This window comes from Magallana gigas, chromosome 8, assembly GCF_963853765.1.
Source record: "Magallana gigas chromosome 8, xbMagGiga1.1, whole genome shotgun sequence".
NCBI lineage: Eukaryota > Metazoa > Mollusca > Bivalvia > Ostreida > Ostreidae > Magallana > Magallana gigas.
This window is the reverse complement of record NC_088860.1, coordinates 3387377-3408553: the sequence shown is the minus strand read 5'-3', so window position 1 is coordinate 3408553 and position 21177 is coordinate 3387377. Positions and strand designations below refer to the sequence as shown.

Sequence of the window (21177 nt, the reverse complement as noted above, 5' to 3'; positions counted from 1 at the left end):
GTTGTTGTTATTCCGGGCCGATATATCGTCTTTAAGATGCTATCAACTTCCGTAATAAACGTATGATTGCCTGGGCCTCTTTAATTTACTTGAGTAAAACGCGATGCAATTTCTCCATACTGGCAACCTTTTTCCGCCATACCAATACAATGCCATATAAGGAGCAATTCCTTTTTTTAAATTTAAATTTCAATTGCGCTCATAACATATTAACCAAGAAGCGCTAAGAAAACTGAACTATAGCCAGCAGAGCTATTACAGCAGTCATAGCAACACTGCTTATAATGCTGAATAAGTAACACTATATTCTTTATTTATTAATGATACAATTGATGAGTTGAATAGGGTGATTTCACCATGCATCGGACACCTTTGGATTTTTCCCTTTGTTCACGCATCAAATATCGTCCAAATATAAATAAAACTTGTTTTAAAAGTTGCAGGTTTTCCCCTTGCTTAATTATTGGAGAAAAAATTGTGAAATTGTGAAATTGTTAAAAATGTAGAAAATAAAGCAAATAAATGAAGTGTTGAACTATTTCACCATGGATCGGACAATATTTACCAAGCATCGGACAGCTATAGCAGTAAAACAACATTTTCTGGTTTTAATGCAAAAATACAAAGGTTCGGAAATATTAATTTATTCAATTGCAATTCATATTTCTTTTACAGGAAGTCCTCAAATCTACATATAGGAATTTAGACTAGTGCTTCTGTTTAAAGGAATATTTATCATAAGGGGTTCTTTATCGTGCCAGCTCCTACAGGAACTTTGGACTAAAAAGGGCGTGTCCGTAAAACTCGATTTTTAAGTGGTTTGAGGAAAATGTTTGTATCAATTATTTTTTAAATTTTTATTTTACTTCACATTTAAAATATATCATAAGGAATGGGCACATAATCTCCTTATTATTAGAAGAAATCATGCAGTGAAAACTGTCCGATGCATGGTTAATTTGTGTCCGATCCATGGTGAAATGAACATATGGTGCAATAATGACCTTGACATTAATTGTTCAAATTTCTTGGACTTATTTTAATCAAATTTTGTTTCAAAACTTACTTCTTTCTAATTATTTTAGGCAGAGAGTGCATTTTCACTAATTCACAATCAAACGCACAACATTCAAATAATGCTTTATTGTAAAATCTCCGTAACTAAATTTTCAATAATGGCGTATTTGATGTCATTTTACGATGTCTATATTGCTATTTCTTTGACAATGTGACTGTCAAATTCTTAATAATGATAAAGTTCATTTGTTCTAATTCAGGGATATACGAAACAACACATGAGCGCATGCACATTTATTTGTATATTTATAAACAAAGTTGTCCGATCCAAGGTATGTGTCCGATGCATGGTTAAATCACCCTACAGATATAACAGACATATATACTAGTATGTAGCTGCCATCAAAAGACGTCATCTGAAAAAGAAAGAGGAAAGAAGTCAACTATCGATGTAATATTTCACTAAAGCAGAATACCGATTTTATCTAGACGTATCCACTGACAAGAGATCACAGGAGAGATGGGGAGATACAAGCGAGAGAGTGCCAGGGACAGAGATCAGGAGTGAAGTAGCTGCAATAATGTGGCCCTCTCCGATTTTTTTTATCTGACGTTTTCTGAAGATGACTACGTTATTGCAGCGAGGAGAGAAGGGAAGAGGCACGCGACAGCTCCGTGACTTACATGTGCGTGTTTCGGACACTACTGAGTTTCATTCTCACACCAGTGTGCTTGGTTGTGTATGAAAATTGAAAACAGACTTAAATCACTTTAACAATCAATAGCAAGGTTCTAAACAATTGTAAAAGTTCAATAAATGAAATCTTTATCAACGCCCAGTGGGAATTGTGTGTACTAAACTTTTTCTCCTTCCTAGGTCCACCGACAGATGGCGCTCCGGGACGGGTTTCTTGGGATTGGGCATGAATGGGATGTAGGTCATAAAGCTGGCATTGGTGACGCGCGCCGGGAGCCAGGGTTGGTAGACCTCGAACCCCTCCTGGTAGTTCCCCGAGGACACGGCCTCCTCGTCTACCGTCTGCCAGGCCGTTATCCCGCGCTCCTCGGGGGTACCTGTAATGTGTGGATTTACAGTCATAGGATACACGACTAAATAAGTGTCAGAACTGGAGCAAGTACCTGGTACGGTGTTGTCAAGGAAACAGGAAAGTATGGCACCCACCATGTTTGGGTTTCCTAGTAACATTTTTAGTACATCATCAACATCTGGATATCCTATATACAAAGACATTAGGGGTTTTATTTTGACATGTACAACAAAATCACCGAATGTTTTAGTTCCGTATCATATCATCAGATAATACCTGTATCCACCGTATTAGGATATCGCTCAATCCAGTGTGGCAGCATCAAGCCAACCAGCAGAGAGGTTCCGATGATGGCAGAGTTCCGAGTAGACGAGAGATCCACTGACTGGAGATTGGAGAGGACTACCCCATTAAACATTCCGAACATGATGATGAGAGCGCCACCGAGCACGGGGTGGGGGATGGTGATGAACACGGCCGAAAATTTACCAATAATTCCAAACAGGATGTAAACCAGGGACACGCACACAAACACGTGTCTGCTGGCGACCTGTGGGATGATCGTTACAGAAAAGGTAGTAATTAAAGTAAATACGGTCAATTCAAATTAGCCGATTGTTAATGAAAGAGTTACATTCAAGGTCATAACTTGAGCTGCATGTTACTTTAGTCAAACCAATAGCGCCGATGTTCCCTCCGTATGTCGTAGTACCATGCCCACAACCAACAGCTCCAGACAGCGTGGTACACAGGCCCTCCACAGCTATCCCACGATTCACTGCGTGTGCAGGAGGAGGCGGGACACGGCACGTGGTGGCGCATGCGTAGTAATCTCCGATGGAGTCCAGAATGGAGACAATGGTGGCAAGGAAGAATCCCACAAAAGCGCTGATGCTGAATCGAATCAGGCCAAACTGTCCTAGATAAAATACTCTTTGAAAATTAGCAACCATTTGATAATGAGTTTTACTAAAGGGTAGAATGATTAAAACACATATGATAAAAACCTGGGTAAGGGAACTGAAACCACTTGGCATTTTTGATGACGTAATTTCTTGTATCCGTTCTGGCGTAATACAGTTTGTCGTTGACCGAGGTGGCGCTGTCAAACACTCCGCACTCTGTCAGAACGAGGCTGAAGATCCAGCCAACCACAATGGCGATCAGAATCTGTTTAAAAAAACCACTGGAATTACATTTAGAGCCCAAAAACATCTCCCAAAAAACTATATACGATACATTCCCAGAAACAAGACAACTTGTGAGACCCAGTACTAAAAGAGAGGAACTTACAGCAAGCACCTGATGCAGAGGATATCTGATCACGTGACAAGATTTTTTCCTGGTCCATACAGGTATGGGCATGTTGTGTTTGGACAGGTACAGGGACAGGATGATGGCGATAGCACAGGTCCTGCAATTCAAGTCAACTAACCTAAGTACATCATGTATATTGGTCCGTGTATTAGAGAGGATGAATTATTTTCATGTTTTGATAAATATAAATAAACAAAGCAACATATTTAGTGACCATACATACATGGACGATATTCCCCAGTGAACTTGCGCGAATTTTGTGACGGATGTGACCATGTATATTCCGATCAACAGAATTGTGGGTACTATGGTGACCGGTCCAATGAAGCGCAGCAGGACCCCGACCAATCCAGTGGCGCCGACCAAAAAGTGGATCACCCCGGCCAGCATTAGACTGCCCTGTAACTGTAGCCCAGAAACTGCTTTATCAAACACTTGGCATCAGAAACATCAGCGTATTACTATTTATAGCATCACATGGTTAAATCTGCATCAGACTTCTATGTAACGGTATAGCTGGGATGCAGCTAAATCGAACACTCCCAGAGTAAAATGTGTATATGTGCAGACATTGTTTACAACAGGCAATTGTATTTTAGTCGAAAAATAATTACCAAAAAAGACTCATTAGAATTACACCAACATTTATGTCATTGACTTGTGTATCATTTTTAGCTCACCGAACTGAAAGCTCAAGTGAGCTATTCTGATCACATTTTGTCTGTCGTCCGTCTGTCTGTCTGTCTGTCTGTCTGTCTGTCCGTCCGTCCGTCTGTCCGTCTGTCTGTAAACTTTTCACATTTTCAACATCTTCTCAAGAACCACTGGGCCAATTTCAACCAAACTTGGCACAAAGCATCCTTAGCCTAAGGGGATTTAAATTTGTGAAAATTAAGGATCACGACCTTTTGCAAAGGTAGATAATAAGGAATTCATGAAAATTTTCGAGAAATTTTCAAAAATCTTCTTCTCATGAACCATAAGACCAGGAAAGCTGAAACTTGTGTGGAAGCATCATCAGGTAGTGTAGATTTTAATTTGTGAAAATCATGACCCCCGGGGGTAGGGTGGGGCCACAATGGAGGGTCGAAGTTTTATATAGGAATATACAGAGTAAATCTTTGAAAATCTTCTTCTCATGAACCATAAGACCAGGAAAGCTGAAACTTGTGTGGAAGCATCCTCAGGTAGTGTAGATTCTAATTTGTGAAAATCATGACCCCCGAGGATAGGGTGGGGCCACAATGGGGGGTCGAAATTTAACATAGGAATATATAGAGTAAATCTTTAAAAATCTTCTTCTCATGAACCATAAGACCAGGAAAGCTGAAACTTGTGTGGAAGCATCATCAGGTAGTGTAAATTCTAATTTGTGAAAATCATGACCCCCGGGGGTAGGGTGGGGCCACAATGGGGGGTCGAAGTTTTAGGAATATACAGAGTAAATCTTTAAAAATCTTTTTCTCATGAACCATAAGACCAGGAAAGCTGAAACTTGTGTGAAAGCATTCTCAGGTAGTGTACATACAAAGTTGTGAAAATCATGACCCCCGGGGGTAGGGTGGGGCCACAATGGGGGATCGAAGTTTTACATAGGAATATATAGAGTAAATCTTTGAAAATCTTCCTTTCAGAAACTAATCAGCCAGGAAAGCTGAAACTTGTGTGAAAGCATCCTCAGGTAGTGTAGATTCTAATTTGTGAAAATCATGATCCCCGGGGGTAGGGTGGGGCCACAATGGGTGGTCGAAGTTTAACATAGGAATAGATAGAGTAAATCTTTAAAAATCTTTTTCTCAGAAACTAATCAGCCAGGAAAGCTGAAACTTGTGTGAAAGCATCCTCAGGTAGTGTAGATTCAAAGTTGTGAAAATCATGACCCCCGGGGGTAGGGTGGGGCCATAATGGGGGATCGAAGTTTTACATAGGAATATATAGAGTAAATCTTTAAAAATCTTCCTTTCAGAAACTAATCAGCCAGTAAAGCTGAAACTTATGTGGAAGCATCCTCAGGTAGTGTAGATTCAAAGTTGTGAAAATCATGACCCCCAGGGGTAGGGTGGGGCCACAATGGGGGGTCGAATTTTAACATAGGAATATATAAAGTAAATCTTTAAAAATCTTCCTTTCAGAAACTAATCAGCCAGGAAAGCTGAAACTTGTGTGAAAGCATCCTCAGTTAGTATAAATTCATAGTTGTGAAAATCATGATCCCCAGGGGTAGGGTGGGGCCACAATGGGGGGTCAAAGTTTAACAAAGGAATATATATGGTAAATCTTTAAAAATCTTCTTCTCAGAAACTAATCAGCCAGATGATTCTATATAATTGTTAAGACTTTGGCCCCAGGACAATTCTTTGGCCTCACAAGAAGGTTCAGAGTTTATGTACGTTTATATCCCATATATAAACAATTGTTAAGGATCTTTTTGAGAACTGCAATACTCAACATATGATATGACTATAAAATCGTCCTGTTAGGAAAGGGACTAATGATTATAAACATAAGAATATCCAGGGGAAAATGGATTTTATTTATACAGGATCAACATGTATTATTGTACATTGTCCAGATAGTTTGTATTATGACTCCATTAAGCTGATTTTATCATACCTATTGTTCCTCAGGTGAGCGATGTGGCCCATGGGCCTCTTGTTTATCCATCAGACTATTTAACAAATAGATTCTTTGCGAATACAGAATCTAAGATTTTTTTTAATAGACATCGTTTAATTAATTTTTTGTTTGTAAGTAAAGGCCCTATTACACCACGTTGCTTTTCCACAGAGTTATCACAGAATTGTAAAATTTCTGGAAGCGACCGAGGCGTTTCTATGTAGCCCACGCGGTGTGCGACTTCGTTCCCAAAGAATTTTACTTGGCGATTGACAGTGCTTAGACTGAGCGCCCATTACGTGCTAAGAGTTTTTATCTCTTTCATAGTGTTAAATACACTGACTTGCGTACACAAGACTTTTTGTGACGCACTGACATCCCAAAGAACTCCTGGAGGTCTCCATGAAAGCGCACTCGACTTATTACTGCGTCTTTACTGTGATTGTGTGTGTTACTTTAGAGCTCCAACGGAGCTCTTGTGGTGCTGCGTGATACCTTACTCGCTGCCACAGTGACCCTATCAAACAGAGTGCCTATCAAAACACAGAGCCACGGCGCGTACCATGTGCATGATCAGAGTACGCGCCGTTGAATTTCGTTCTAGGCAACTTTACCGCAACACATGAAGATGCTGCTGGGTTGTTGCGACTCTGTAAGAGACTCTACTGCGCGCACTTTGGCGTTCTGCACATTTCATGGACGCAGCATGCACCTTAAGGACGCAGCCCCGGTGTAACAGGAGTTAAAAGGGTTACTTGAATTGTTCTTACTGTTTGTATATGATAGATAATGACATCATCGTTATTGGTGTAGATAAGTTCTGTCGAGTTGGAAGTTGTGTTGAAATCTGAAAGCACAAGAGAGATGTGTTGTAAAGACTCAAACACACAGAAGAAATATGTCATAAAGACGAAAAAAAGCTGTTGTTGAGACGAATTGTGATAACGTGATGATCCTTGTACTAACATGTAGTTGTCATATTGCATCTGTCCTTGTCAATGGCTGCCATGGCAACCAGTGGTGCCACATAGTCCGGTGTAGCTCCTTGGTACAGTGGTAATCTGTTGGTCAGAATGCAGGGATTATATCAATTATTAGAGTTCGAATCTTATTTATTGGTAAAAATTCATCACAATGACAGATTGCACTCTGTACGAAGTATTTGTTGAAAAGAAGAGTATTGTTTCATAGGTAACAACCTGACGCCTATGGTAACCATGAGGAGCGTTGTAATCCCATTCATGAACAATGTGGAGCTAAGCAACCTCGACTTAAAGTCCTCGTCATGTTCTGCGCATGCGTAGTCAGCAACTAACAGGGATACTGCCAACGACGATGAGAGAGACAATAGCGCTTGCTGAAATAACGGACCATCATCATTGAATTAGGCATATAATTTTAATATTTCAAAGATTTTTTTACTAATTGTTAACTTACTTGCATGGCAAAGAACAGCGTAAGGTGGATGGGCGTGGCCTCACTGATTTTGTAGATCAGTGGGTTGTCCTCCATCTCGATTTTGGGGTCATCGTCTGGAGTCTTCTTTGTAGAGCCCTCTGAGGTCTGGTCAGTACAGCAATAAGGCTTAAATCCTCCATTATACTGCTGGTCGTTTTCTTCTGGGCTCTAGGTAAGACAATGTGAAATTAATACATCATGACAAATGAACAGAGTCTATGCCTTCTTTTCTACCTTTTCTAAACAAAGGTAACCAGAAAGGTTGAATTATTATTACCTTTACTGAACTTTTTGAAACTTTGTTGATGTCCAATTTGATGGACCACTGCGTTTCTGTCGTTCTGACGACATAACCTTTTATCATTTTGACACACTTTATCAGCTCAACTTAGACTCAATTTATTTTTAAACACTGTGCTAGATAAGTATGCCAATGCCAAGGTGGCACTTTTGCACCCGTCTAAGCTGCATATATCGAACAATTTAAATATGCCATATGATAGACCTTTGCTGAAAGAGTTTACAACAGCCTTTGTTAGCATTGTATCTTACCTGTCAGGTGAGAAATTTACCTTTCAAAGATAAATTCTTACAGGAAAATATTTTTCCCTTAAGAAAACGATATTTCTAAATTTCCCATCAGAATACAAGAACTTCCTATAGGAATTTCAATTCTGATTGGATTTGATAAATCTTAATTTCCTATAGGAAAATTACCTGTTTGAATCAAATTCCCACAGGAAATGCAATGCTCCTATAGAAAATATAATTCCTATAGGATTTTTAGAAAATCCTATAGGATTGTCACTATTTTCTGTGGAGTAGAAAAAAGGTTTGTTCCAGCTATGATTATTTGAGAAAGGGGGGAAGTTAAAATTTTACAGAGTAATAAATAGAGAAAAATCTCTCGTCGGTTAGTAAAAACATGATCCGCAGACGGTATAAATCTTTTGTTGTTTATTGTAACTCCGGTGAGCGATGTGGCCCCCTGTGACTCTTATCAGTCTTTTCAACTTTGCAGAATTTGTCTTTATAATATGGTTTGTTAAACAAAATCCTAGCAAATAAAAGATATTTTGAAAGTTCGGGTCTTGGAAAGTTAATCAATTTTTGGCCTGTCAGTATGGTCAAGCAATGCGGATACCTGTAATTATAGACGCCGTGACACTGGCATATATTGTACGTAAACAAGACTGCATCGTCTGGTCTACACGACTATCAACTTTGTCAACTGAAATGTCCAACAGGATCTGAACATTTAATTTCGTGATCCAGGGGCGAAATATCTATGAAATATTTTTCATCCCTTTGATTGCCCTTTTTGTTAAATGATGTCTACAATTTTAAACGATATCGCTATATACCGTGTCTCAATTTATGTACATGGTAATATGAGAACTACCTGTCATCAAGTAAAAGTACCGACCGGTTACCGGACCTATTGATAACGGGTTTTTGTAGAGGGGTGAAAGGGTCAACCATCAGCTTTAGAATTGTACGAAGGGGTTGAACTTTACTGACATTTTATCAGATCTCCAAGATCTTTTTATATAGTGTTTATATACAATCTTGAACACCGACACGCTGCCGTTGGACTGAAGGAAGATCTCGCGGTGCGTGACACAGTTTGTCAAACTTTGTAATGCTCAATTAAACGTGTCCTTGTTGATATGCACAATATTATAAATACTACTACAGCCAGCTGATTGCCGCTCGTCGGCAATAAAGAGGCAAGTGTAGATTCGTAGCTGGTTATAACTTTAAAATGTAGATGTAAATAGAATACTTATAAAAGTATATATATGCCCTTTCATCTCCCGTAATTGTCATCAAGTACCGTACACGTGAAAATTCCCGACCAAATAAAAGCAACAAAATCTCAACAATGAAAGCGGCCTCTTTCGGCATTTTCCTCAACGTTTACGCATACACATTCAAATGTATACACTGTTTTAATATAAGCGGACAGTGGTTGAATTGTTCGCCATCATGGACAGTCCTACCTGATTCCGTGGTACCGGGTCTTCCAGAAAGCCCGGATTACTGGATCCGTTCACACACTCGTGGTCAGGCCCGGGGATGGGCGTAAACCCTAGAGGAATCACCGTCGCGTGTGCAGGCTCCATGTCTGTGCGTGGAACTGGGGTCCGCACCAGTCCTCCGATCCAATGTGTGCCTCTCAACGCTCTGGTAATTTGACGGGTTTCAATAACCTTAATGCCGTTTATTATTCCTTTTTCTTTACTTTTTTCTTGTTTTGTTGACGCTCCCAGAAAGTTTTATTTTATTTTCTTGCACAAGCTGGTGTCCTATTACTCAGCCACTGCAGAAAATAGTTAATTATTTTGTTTACGGAATGCAAAGGTTGACACACAACGCATATCCCTTATCATAAAAATGAAATCAAAATTTGAACACTTGTAATTTGAATTTAAATCAAACATATTATTACAATTCTTCCAAAAGTATTGAGGAGAATTGTAAAAGAGCTCATATACCCCACGCTCGTACATTTTATGACAAATATGCAGGTAACTGATCGGACTTAATGAAAATCCAATAGACTATTCTATCTCACAAGGAAGGGATATTTGTTCCATTGAGTGAAAAACAATATATATAGTGTGAATAAAGCGTCAGGATGCTTTTTGTAGTTAATTATTTTCTAGAAAGTCAAGAAGACAGGAAAAAAGTCGGCATACGGCGACTCTACGTACATGTACCTCACGCTCTAAATAATATGCTGTCTTCAGAAGTAATATTTTGTATTGAAATTTTCAGCTCTGAATTTCAACAGGGTATAGACGTTTCGGTGTAATATTTTTGTCACTTTACGCCGAGTTTTTATGACTTTTGGATCAACCCTCGTATAATTTGCCAGCTAACGATACATTTGATTCAACTTAGATCTTACATAGTTCATTGATATCGTTTGGAGTAAGTGGTTTTGTATAAATATTGCGCAATGGAATCATTCAACGAAACTAGGAATATTATAGATTGATATATATTATTAATTAAGTGTTTGCTCTTGTTAGAAAGTATATTGTTAACGTTATTTGTAGACAGATGAAATTGGATTACTAGTATCATTCGTATAACCGTTAAATATGGTTTTGCATAAACTATTGATAACTATAGTTTAGCGTCCGTAAACGATATTAACGCCGTTAACCTAAAAAAAACCACACATCTGTAACATATTTAAAACGACCATCTACATGTTTGTTTCAGAAAACAACCATTGGCGATTGCAAAACATGAATTATCTGATAAATATAGTTTCACTATTTTGAAACTATGATTGACAACTCTTAATTATATTTAACGAATGTAAATTATAGTTTACAGATGTGAATCTATATTTATCAGCAAAATCTATTGTTGACGTTATTGTATTTGCAGACAAATAAACTTAGATTATCATTCTTTAACATGTATAGTTTACAACCGTAAAATATAGTTTTACAGATGTAAACTATAGTTAACGAATGAACCTAATTTATAAAATGTGAAACTATGTTTAGCTCATTTTTCGGAATTTGGCGTGCCATATACCTTTCCTCTTTTTAGGTCACCTGAGTCACTCAGGTGACCTATTGCAATTGGTCTTCGTCCGTCGTCGTGCGTCGTGCGCATGCGTTAACAATTTTACATTTTTAACTTCTTCTTGAAAACTACCAGGCCAATCGTTACCATTTTTGATGTGAAGCATCTCTATGGTACGAAGAATCTAAATTGTGAAATTCATGGCTCTACCACCCTTGGGGTGCCACGGGCGGGGCCAAATATGCAAAAAAAGCCAAATTTTCAAAAATCTTCTTCTCTACTCACACGCATGTGAGGAAAAAACCGGTTGCATGGTTATGATGTCCATGAAGCCCTCTACCAAAATTGTGAAATTTATGGCCCCAGGGTCAGGGGTTCTGGCTTTAGGGTGGGGCCAATATGGCCATATAGTAAAAATGTATTAAATCTTAGAAAATCTTCTTCTTTACTACCATATATATTTTTTAAAAACTAAATGCATGATTATGATGTCCATGAAGCCCTCTACCTAAATTGTGAAATTTATGACCCCTGGGTCAGGGGTTCAGGATCTAGGGTGGAGCCAATATGGCCAAATAGTAAAAATGTATTAAATCTTAGAAAATCTTCTTCTTTACTACCATATATATTTGTTCAAAACTAAATGCATGATTATGATGTCTATGAGGCCCTCTATCAAAATTGTGAAATTCATGACCCCTGGGTCAGGGGTTCAGGCTCTAGGGTGGGGCCAATGTGGCCAAATAGTAAAAATGTATTAAATCTTAGAAAATCTTCTTCTCTACTCCCATATATATTTGTTAAAAACTAAATGCATGGTTATGATGTCCATGAGACCCTCTACCAAAATTGTAAAATACATGACCCCTTTGTTAGGTGTTCAGGCTCTAGGGTGGGGCCAATATGGCCATATAGTAAAACTGTTTTAAATCTTAAAAATCTTCTTCTCTACTCCCACACATGTGAGCAAAAAAATGAATACATGGTTATGATGTCCATGAGGGCCTCTACTAAAATTGTAAAATACATGACCCCTTTGTTAGGTGTTCAGGCTCTAGGGTGGGGCCAATATGGCCATAAAGTAAAACTGTTTTAAATCTTTAAAAATCTTTTTCTCTACTCCCATCCATGTGAGCAAAAAACTGAATACATGGTTATGATGTCCATGAGGGCCTCTATCAAAATTGTGAAATTCATGACCCCTTTGTTAGGTGTTCAGGCTCTAGGGTGGGGCCAATATGGCCATATAGTAAAACTGTTTTAAATCTTTAAAAATCTTCTTCTCTACTCCCACACATGTGAGCAAAAAACTGAATGCATGATTATGATGTCTATGAGGCCCTCTATCAAAATTGTGAAATTCATGACCCCAGGGTCAGGGGTTCTGGCTTTAGGGTGGGGCCAATATGGCCATATAGTAAAAATGTATTAAATCTTAGAAAATCTTCTTCTTTACTACCATATATATTTTTTAAAAACTAAATGCATGATTATGATGTCTATGAGGCCCTCTACCAAAATTGTAAAATTCATGACCCCTTTGTTAGGTGTTCAGGCTCTAGGGTGGGGCCAATGTGGCCAAATAGTAAAAATGTATTAAATCTTAGAAAATCTTCTTCTCTACTCCCATATATATTTGTTAAAAACTAAATGCATGGTTATGATGTCCATGAGACCCTCTACCAAAATTGTAAAATACATGACCCCTTTGTCAGGTGTTCAGGCCTTAGGGTGGGGCCAATATGGCCATATAGTAAAACTGTTTTAAATCTTAAAAATCTTCTTCTCTACTCCCACACATGTGAGCAAAAAACTGAATACATGGTTATGATGTCCATGAGGGCCTCTACTAAAATTGTAAAATACATGACCCCTTTGTTAGGTGTTCAGGCTCTAGGGTGGGGCCAATATGGCCATATAGTAAAACTGTTTTAAATCTTTAAAAATCTTTTTCTCTACTCCCATCCATGTGAGCAAAAAACTGAATACATGGTTATGATGTCCATGAGGGCCTCTATCAAAATTGTGAAATTCATGACCCCTTTGTTAGGTGTTCAGGCTCTAGGGTGGGGCCAATATGGCCATATAGTAAAACTGTTTTAAATCTTTAAAAATCTTCTTCTCTACTCCCACACATGTGGGCAAAAAACTGAATACATGGTTATGATATCCAAAATCTCCTTTACCTAAATTGTGAAATTCATGGCCCCTTGGTCAGAGGTTCAGGACATGAAGGGGGGGCGCAATATGGCAATATAGTGTTAATGCATATAATGTTTAACAATTTTCTTCTCTATTCTCACACATCTGTATTAAAAAAAAATGACTAATAATTATGTTTACCAGGAAGTCCTCTACTGAAATTTTAATTTTCATGTCCCCTCAAGGATGGGTTTTGACTCTAGGACAGGGCCAAAATGGATGTATAGATGTTAATGCATATAACGTTAAAAATTATATTCTTTACTCCCACACACCTGAAAGGAAAACTGAATTCATGATTTTGTAGACCAGATCTTAGTTTTTCACCAAAATTATAGGTTTCACAGTTCTTTTTGAAATGTGGTCGTCATTACAAATTTATAATTTTTCTACTCCAGTATGAAACCTAATTAATTAGATGCATATATGAGGCTCCGTGACAAGTTTGTGTATGGGATGCATGCTACTCAGGTGACCGTTAAGGCCAATTGGCCTCTTGTTATATGCAAAGACTCAAGGGGGTGTTCTACATTAATCGTTTATTTTTTGTTAATTTTTAGAAATCTAAAATGGAACATGTGTACATGACTTTAAAGGAATTTCTATCAAAAAAGTCAACTACCCCGCGGGGAAAGGAGGGGGGGGGGGCTGGGTCTTGTCCCCAAGCACCTCTGAATGTACCCGGTTTCGTTGTCTATATAATAATATAAGTTATACAGACCCTGAAACGTGCAATTACACCTCTAAAACGAACCGTACCGTTCCGTGCAAGAAACGAACCGTACCGTTCACAAAACGAAACGTACCGTTCACAAAGCGTACCGTACCGTTCACAAAACGAACCGTACCGTTCACAAAGCGAACCGTATCGTTCACAAAGCGAACCGTACCGTGCAAAAAGCGTGCAAGATAATTCATGCAAGACCCGCCTCTAGACGGACAAAAAAGCGAACCGTACCGTGCAATAAGCGTGCAACTTCCATATACGGCTTATTGACCTAATGTCTTTAGATGAGTACGGACGGAGATTATCGCTTACCAGATAAGTTCAATATTTAGCTAGATTTTTTATACGGGATAAGATAACACATATTAAGATTTAAAACTGTTATTCTTATTAAAACAGTTACAAAAATATTTCCTTTCTTAGACCGTAATCATTTCTTTGTTTTTCGACAAAACTTGCATCGCCGATTTCTTAAACATTGTAAACTATTAACGTTCACACAATTATATTTATTAAATAATTGTATTAAATGCAAGCATTGAACGGGAAAAAGTACACGCATTCCATAAAATAACTTTCAACTTTATTTCCCGCATAGCTGGTAATGGCGTCGTGATTTCACATGAACAAAAATCACTCGCGCGAAACACGAGTACAGAAGCTGATCTTTGGTTCTATACACAACAGGTGTTATTGTCTTTCTTTGTTTTTTAACAGTTATTGTACTTTACAACTAACTCTGTATATTTGGACGCTTAAACAGGTGTACACGAGATGCCGGTATTCACACATTTCCACGGACACCTGTTCGCTAGGTAACTCATCACAATCTGTCGTGTGTATAGTCTAAATATATCTTACTTATACTTTGTTAGTTTCATGGCTTTTTTTAATCTCTAGAAAACAAAAGAACTGTCTGTAGAAATGAACACAAACAACTACACGTAAGACTATCGGCGCTTGGATCCGTAGAATAATTCAGCGACTCTGTACATGCGGGATTCTCACATATTAATTTGCGATAAAATATCATTTACCGGGTACATTAATGTATCAAAAAAATGATTAATTACATCATAAATAGTTGAATGAGATGACAAGTACATGTAAGCACAAACACAGCTCTTTTTAAATTTATTTTCAATCTAATATCTGTGATGTGAAATAGCGTCGAAATTTTAACCGTCGAGATCAATCTATATGCACATCGTCCACTGTACAAACTTTTAGTCATTGTGTTAAAATCGTTGTGAAAACCATGAGTCTGAAATAAATGAATTAAATTCATACAAATAAAAATCTAATAATTCAAAATTGTTTGCACACAATCACATACACCCTCAAATTGAGAGAGAGAGAGAGAGAGAGAGAGAGAGAGAGAGAGAGAGAGAACTTGTGTGTTGATTATAATACTTAAATTTAAGTTTTATTCCTGAACTTTATTATTTCTCATTAAGTTTCTATAGTTGGTCATTTGAGCGGGATTTTATCTCAGGACTCCACGTGCTTCGCCTGTCAATCAGTTTAAGTATAACAGTACAGGCCATGCGCCGCGTGCTACTTGGCTCCTCCTATAGGGCTAGAAATTAATTATCGAATTAAACATTTTTGTTTTATGTTTTCTTAAATCCCTATTGAAAAGAGTGTTCCTATTTTAAATTATTCAACAATAATTTCTTTCCGATTTCATGATTATAATTGAAATTCAGGTACTGGCGACCAGAGTCGTTTTCCCTCGCTGTCGTATTATTTTGTTACTTGATAAATTCTTATATATTTATCACTTTTAACATTCATTTGTTGATTACTGGGTATTTTTTCGTGTCCTATTTACAACAAGTGTGTGTGTAAAAAGGTAAATAAAATATAAACAGGTTAGTCAGTATTTGTAAAACGTCAGCTAAATCGCATGCATACAGTGAAGAGCGGACACTTGTTCAACAGAATGATAAATATCGACATTACATATATAAAAGTTATTGACTTGTTGTGTATATCCAGTTGTGTACATATCGTAAGAATATGTTACATGTACATGTATAGTTTAACGGAAAAACAAAAACTAATTGTCATATTTTGACTATACACGCGATCTTAGTTCAGATAAGAGAAGCGATGACGGGTTACATGAAGGTATCATCTGTGTATACGAACAATTGCAGAAAATCATAGAATCAATATTTAAATGAATAAAATTCGTGTCAAAAAACTATATAACAGTTTAATTCAAGATTTCTTATCTGAAATTCATTGTTTATCATCATTAATTTTACATCGTCTATTCACTAAGGCAACCGGCGATCAGCAGTAGTACTACAGTAGTACGCAATAAAGAATGATCATACGAATTATGAAGAATAACAACTAGCCGAGAATCAAGACAACGATAAAGGAAACTTTTGAATGGATTAGAAATATTTAATGACTTCAACTCAAGTACATGTATAGAAATAAAAACGACAGCTCGCTGAATTAACAAAAATATATCGGATTAAAGTCAAACAGTTCTTTTAATCTATCTTAATGATTACATTTATCTAAATTAAATACTAATAATAACAGATTGATCAAAATTAAAATTACCCCCGCTTCCCGGTTGTCACTGAGTACACGTTTCGCGCAACGTATCAAAAACGGGGGAACGGATGGAAGTCCTGATTTTAAATAGATCGATTGAAATACTTTTGTAATATACCATGTAAATAAAGAAAAATTCTTGTCATAATTACCACCATGCTGAAGTAGTTCGGGCAAAAACTAAACAAATTTATATCGAGAAAAATCAAAGCGTGCAGGCCACGCCTACCTCATTAATGAAGCGCGCAAACCGTTCACAAAGCGTGCAGTTCTTTTTAGCAAAGCGTACCGTGCAAGAAGCGAACCGTTCCGTTCACAAAGCGTACCGTACCGTTCACAAAACGAACCGTACCGTTCACAAAGCGAACCGTACCGTTCAAAAAGCGGAACGAACCGAACCGTGCAACTGGTGTAGTAGCACGTTTCAGGGTCTGCAGACCCGAAACGTGCTACTACACCTCTAAAACGAACCGTACCGTTCCGTGCAAGTAACGAACCGTACCGTTCACAAAACGAAACGTACCGTTCACAAAGCGTACCGTACCGTTCACAAAACGAACCGTACCGTTCACAAAGCGAACCGTACCGTTCACAAAGCGAACCGTACCGTGCAAAAAGCGTGCAAGATAATTTATGCAAGACCCGCCTCCAGACGGACAAAAAAGCGTACCGTACCGTGCAATAAGCGTGCAACTTCCATATATGGCTTACTGACCTAATGTCTTTCGATGAATACGGACGGCGATTATCGCTGACCAGATAAGTTCAATATTTTGCTTTTTATACGGGATAAGATAACACATACTAAGATTTAAAACTGTTATTCTTATTAAAACAGTCACAAAAATATTTCCTTTCTTAGACCGTAACCATTTCTTTGTTTTTCGACAAAACTTGCATCGCCGATTTCTTAAACATTGTAAACTATTAACGTTCAAACAATCCGTGGTTATACTACTGTGGTTTCATTAATATTCAAGGGTATCAATTTTCGTGGATAAAGTGAAAATCACAGTTTCAAGGATACGTAAATCCGTGGCCAATGACCCTATCAATACAAAATATTAGTAGATATTACAGTTCAATGAATATTTAATTTCAAGGATAAACTTAACAATGAAATCAACGAAAATTGGTATTCAACGAATATTGATGAAACCACAGTATTTTGATTATTTTTATGAAATGTTTGAAACATTGGGTACATACTGGACTTTACATAGCTTTAAGTGATTATCGGGAGAGAGAGAGAGAGAGAGAGAGAGAGAGAGAGAGAGAGAGAGATATCTCGTTACCCGAAACGTTAGAAAAGTAGCGTTTGTTTAGAAATATATATATACACTATGGCTAAACAAGGTTGAAATATATCTATATATAATTTTATATCCTTTTTGAATTAAAAAAAAAATGTCGACTTAAATTACGCAGACCCAGAAAATGTAAATGACAACCACATATTACCGGTGACTCGAGTGATTTGTTCTTGAGCTATTTATGTACCAATAAATAAACAAAAAATCACTCATACATGTATGATGAATTGTAAATAAATACGTGTACAAAATCGTAATGCATTAAATGCAAGCATTGAACGGAAAAAAGGACATGCATTCCATAAAATAACTTTCAACTTTATTTCCCGCATAGCTGGTAATGGCGTCGTGATTTCACATGAACAAAAATTACTCGTGCGAAACACGTGTACAGAAGCTGATCTTTGGTTCTATACACAACAGGTGTTATTGTCTTTCTTTGGTTTTTAGCAGTTATTGTACTTTACAACTAACTCTGTATATTTGGACGCTTAGATAGGTGTACACGAGATGCCGGTATTCACACCTTTCCACGGGCACCTGTTAGATTACTCATCACAATCTGTCGTGTGTATAGTCTGAGTATATCTTACTTCTACTTTGTTAGTTTCATGGCTTTTCTTAATCTCTAAAAAACAAAAGAACCGTCTGTAGAAATGGACACAAACAACTACACGAAAGACTATCGGCGCGTGGATCTGTGGAACAATTCAGCGACTCTATACATGCGGGATTTTCACATATTAACTTGCGATAAAAATATCATTTACCGGGTACATTATTAATGTACCCCAAAAAATGATTAATTAAATCATAAATAGTTGAATGGGATAACAAGTACATGTAAGCACAAACACAGCTCTTTTAAAATTTATTTTCAATCTTATATGTGTGATGTGAAATAGCGTCGAAATTTTAACCGTCGAGATCAATCTATATGTACATCGTCCTTGTGCAAACTTTTAGTCATTGTGTTGAAATCGTTGTGAAAACCATGAGTCTAAAATAAATGAATTCAATTCATACAAATAAAAATCTAATAATTCCAAATGATTTGCACACAATCACATACACCCTCAGAGAGAGAGAGAGAGAGAGAGAGAGAGAGAGAGAGAGAACTTGTGTGTTGATTATAATACTTAAATTAAAATTTTATCACTGAACTTTATTATTTAAAATTTCGCTTTAGGTTTCTATAGTTGAATGGTCATTTGAGCGGGATTTTATCCCAGGACTCCACGTGCTTCGCCTGTCAATCAGTTTAAGTATAACAGTACAGATCACGCCACGCGCCGCGTGCTACTTGGCTCCTCCTATAATGGCTAGAAGAAAATTATCGAATAAAACGTTTTTGTTTTATGTTTTCTTAAATCCCTATTGATAAGAGTGTTCCTATTTTAAATTATTCAACAATAATTTCTCTCCGATTTCATGATTATAATTCATGTACTGGCGATCAGAGTCGTTTTCCCGTTGTCGTATTATTTTTGTTACTAGATAAATTCTTATATTTTTATCACTTTTAACATTCATTTGTTGATTACCGGGTATTTTTTCGTGTCCTGTTTACAACAAGTATGTGTGTAAAAAGGTAAATAAAATATAAACAGGTTAGTCAGCATTTGTAAAACGTCAGCTAAATCGCATGCATACAGTGAAGAGCGGACACTTGTTCAACAGAATGATAAATATCGCCATTATATAAATAAAAGTTATTGACTTGTTGTGTATATCCAGTTGTGTACATATCGTATGAAATATGTTACATGAACATGTATAGTTTAACGGAAAAACAAAAACTAATAGTCTTATTTTGACTATACACGCGATCTTAGTTCAGATAAGAGAAGCGATGACGGGTTAGATGTAGGTATGATCTATGTATACAAACAAGTGCAGAAAATCATAGAATTAATATTTAAATGAATAAAAATTCGTGTCAAAAAACTATATAACAGTTGATTTCAAGATTTCTTATCTATCAATTAATTTTACATCGTCTATTCACTAAGGCAATCGGCGATCGGCAATAGTACTACAGTAGTACGCAATAAAGAATGATCATACGAATTATGAATAATAAAAACTAGCCAAGAATCAAGACAACGATAAAGGAAACTAAACTAAAAAAATATCGGAATAAAGTCGGGGCAATTTGTTATAGCAATTTTAAATGGATTAGAAGTATTTAATGACTTCAACTCAAGTACATGTATAGAAATAAAAACTCAAGATGCTTTGTAAAATTATCGACAGCTCGCTGAATTAACAAAAATATATCGGATTAAAGTCAAACAGTTCTTTTAATCTCTCTGAATGATAACATTAATCTAAATTAAATACTAATAATAACAGACTGATCAACATTAAAATTACCCCCGCTTCCCAGTTGTCACTGAGTACACGATTCACGCAACGTATCAGAAACGGGGGAACGGATGGACTTTCTGATTTTAAATAGATCGATTGAAATTCTTTTGTAATATATCATATAAAAAAAGAAAAATTCTTGTCATAATTACCACCTTGCTGAAGTAGATCGGGCAAAAACTAAACAAAATTATATGGAGAAAAATCAAAGCGTTCAGGCCACGCCTACCTCATTAATAAAGCGCGCAAACCGTTCAAAAAGCGTGCAGCTATTTTTAGCAAAGCGTACCGTGCAAGAAGCGAACCGTTCCGTTCACAAAGCGTACCGTACCGTTCACAAAGCGAACCGTACCGTTCACAAAACGAACCGTACCGTTCACAAAGCGAACCGTACCGTTCATAAAGCGTAACGAACCGAACCGTGCAACTGGTGTAGTAGCACGTTTCAGGGTCTGTATATATTATAGAAATTCGTGTTGTTTTAACGATTAAAAAAACATGCAAAATTACCTTGGTAACAGCCGGAATGAAAACAGTTTCCTCCTCAGGAGAGGACATTTCCACTGAACACGTGATTTCAGTTTTGATCGTATCTCTTTTTCTCTCATTAAAACACAAAGTAATACTTTATCTCAACACGTGGAAGGCCTGTTGTTATTGAAAACTAGCTCTCTCCTTATCAGTTGGGGACAAAATGACTGTCCCCGCCGGCAAATTGCCTCTCAGATTACATAACAATATGAACGTTCATGTACCAACAAACATCTGCTTCAATAGCACGAGTTCATATACATGTACAATACATGTATTGCAAAAAGCCATTGGTGGGAACTGTCAATTATTGTTTAAGATGAAACCAATTTAAATTTATTTTATTTATATGTCAATCAATGACAGTAACCTTTAACTTTCTAAGATAGTAAATTATATAGGCGTTGGAACTTGCGCTTGTTTTGCAAAGTTAGACTAATGGAATAAAGAA

The 21177-nt window shown here is 37.1% G+C and overlaps 1 protein-coding gene across 4 annotated transcripts; it reads right to left on the bottom strand.

Moving 5' to 3' along the window:
* Positions 1-292: 292 nt before the first annotated feature.
* Positions 293-20889, bottom strand: LOC117689791 (solute carrier family 23 member 1). 4 transcript variants are annotated; one of them, XR_010708487.1, is made up of 13 exons: positions 20706-20889; positions 7437-7625; positions 7199-7356; positions 6966-7060; positions 6770-6846; positions 3607-3788; positions 3360-3480; positions 3074-3236; positions 2732-2985; positions 2343-2616; positions 2158-2253; positions 1702-2091; positions 293-1433 (listed from the first exon to the last, which is right to left on the bottom strand). XR_010708487.1 is itself a non-coding variant. In XM_066068897.1 (13 exons), the coding sequence occupies exons 1-13, from the start codon at positions 9581-9583 to the stop codon at positions 1420-1422; spliced, it is 1959 nt and encodes a 652-aa protein (XP_065924969.1). In that variant the 5' UTR covers positions 9584-9738; the 3' UTR covers positions 293-1419. The 4 variants fall into 4 exon arrangements, 2 of the variants coding, with proteins under 2 accessions (XP_065924969.1, XP_065924970.1); XR_010708486.1 differs by lacking the exon at positions 20706-20889 and adding an exon at positions 9461-9737; XM_066068897.1 differs by lacking the exon at positions 20706-20889 and adding an exon at positions 9461-9738 and having other exon boundaries at positions 1879-2091.
* Between the last annotated feature and the right edge of the window lie 288 nt (positions 20890-21177).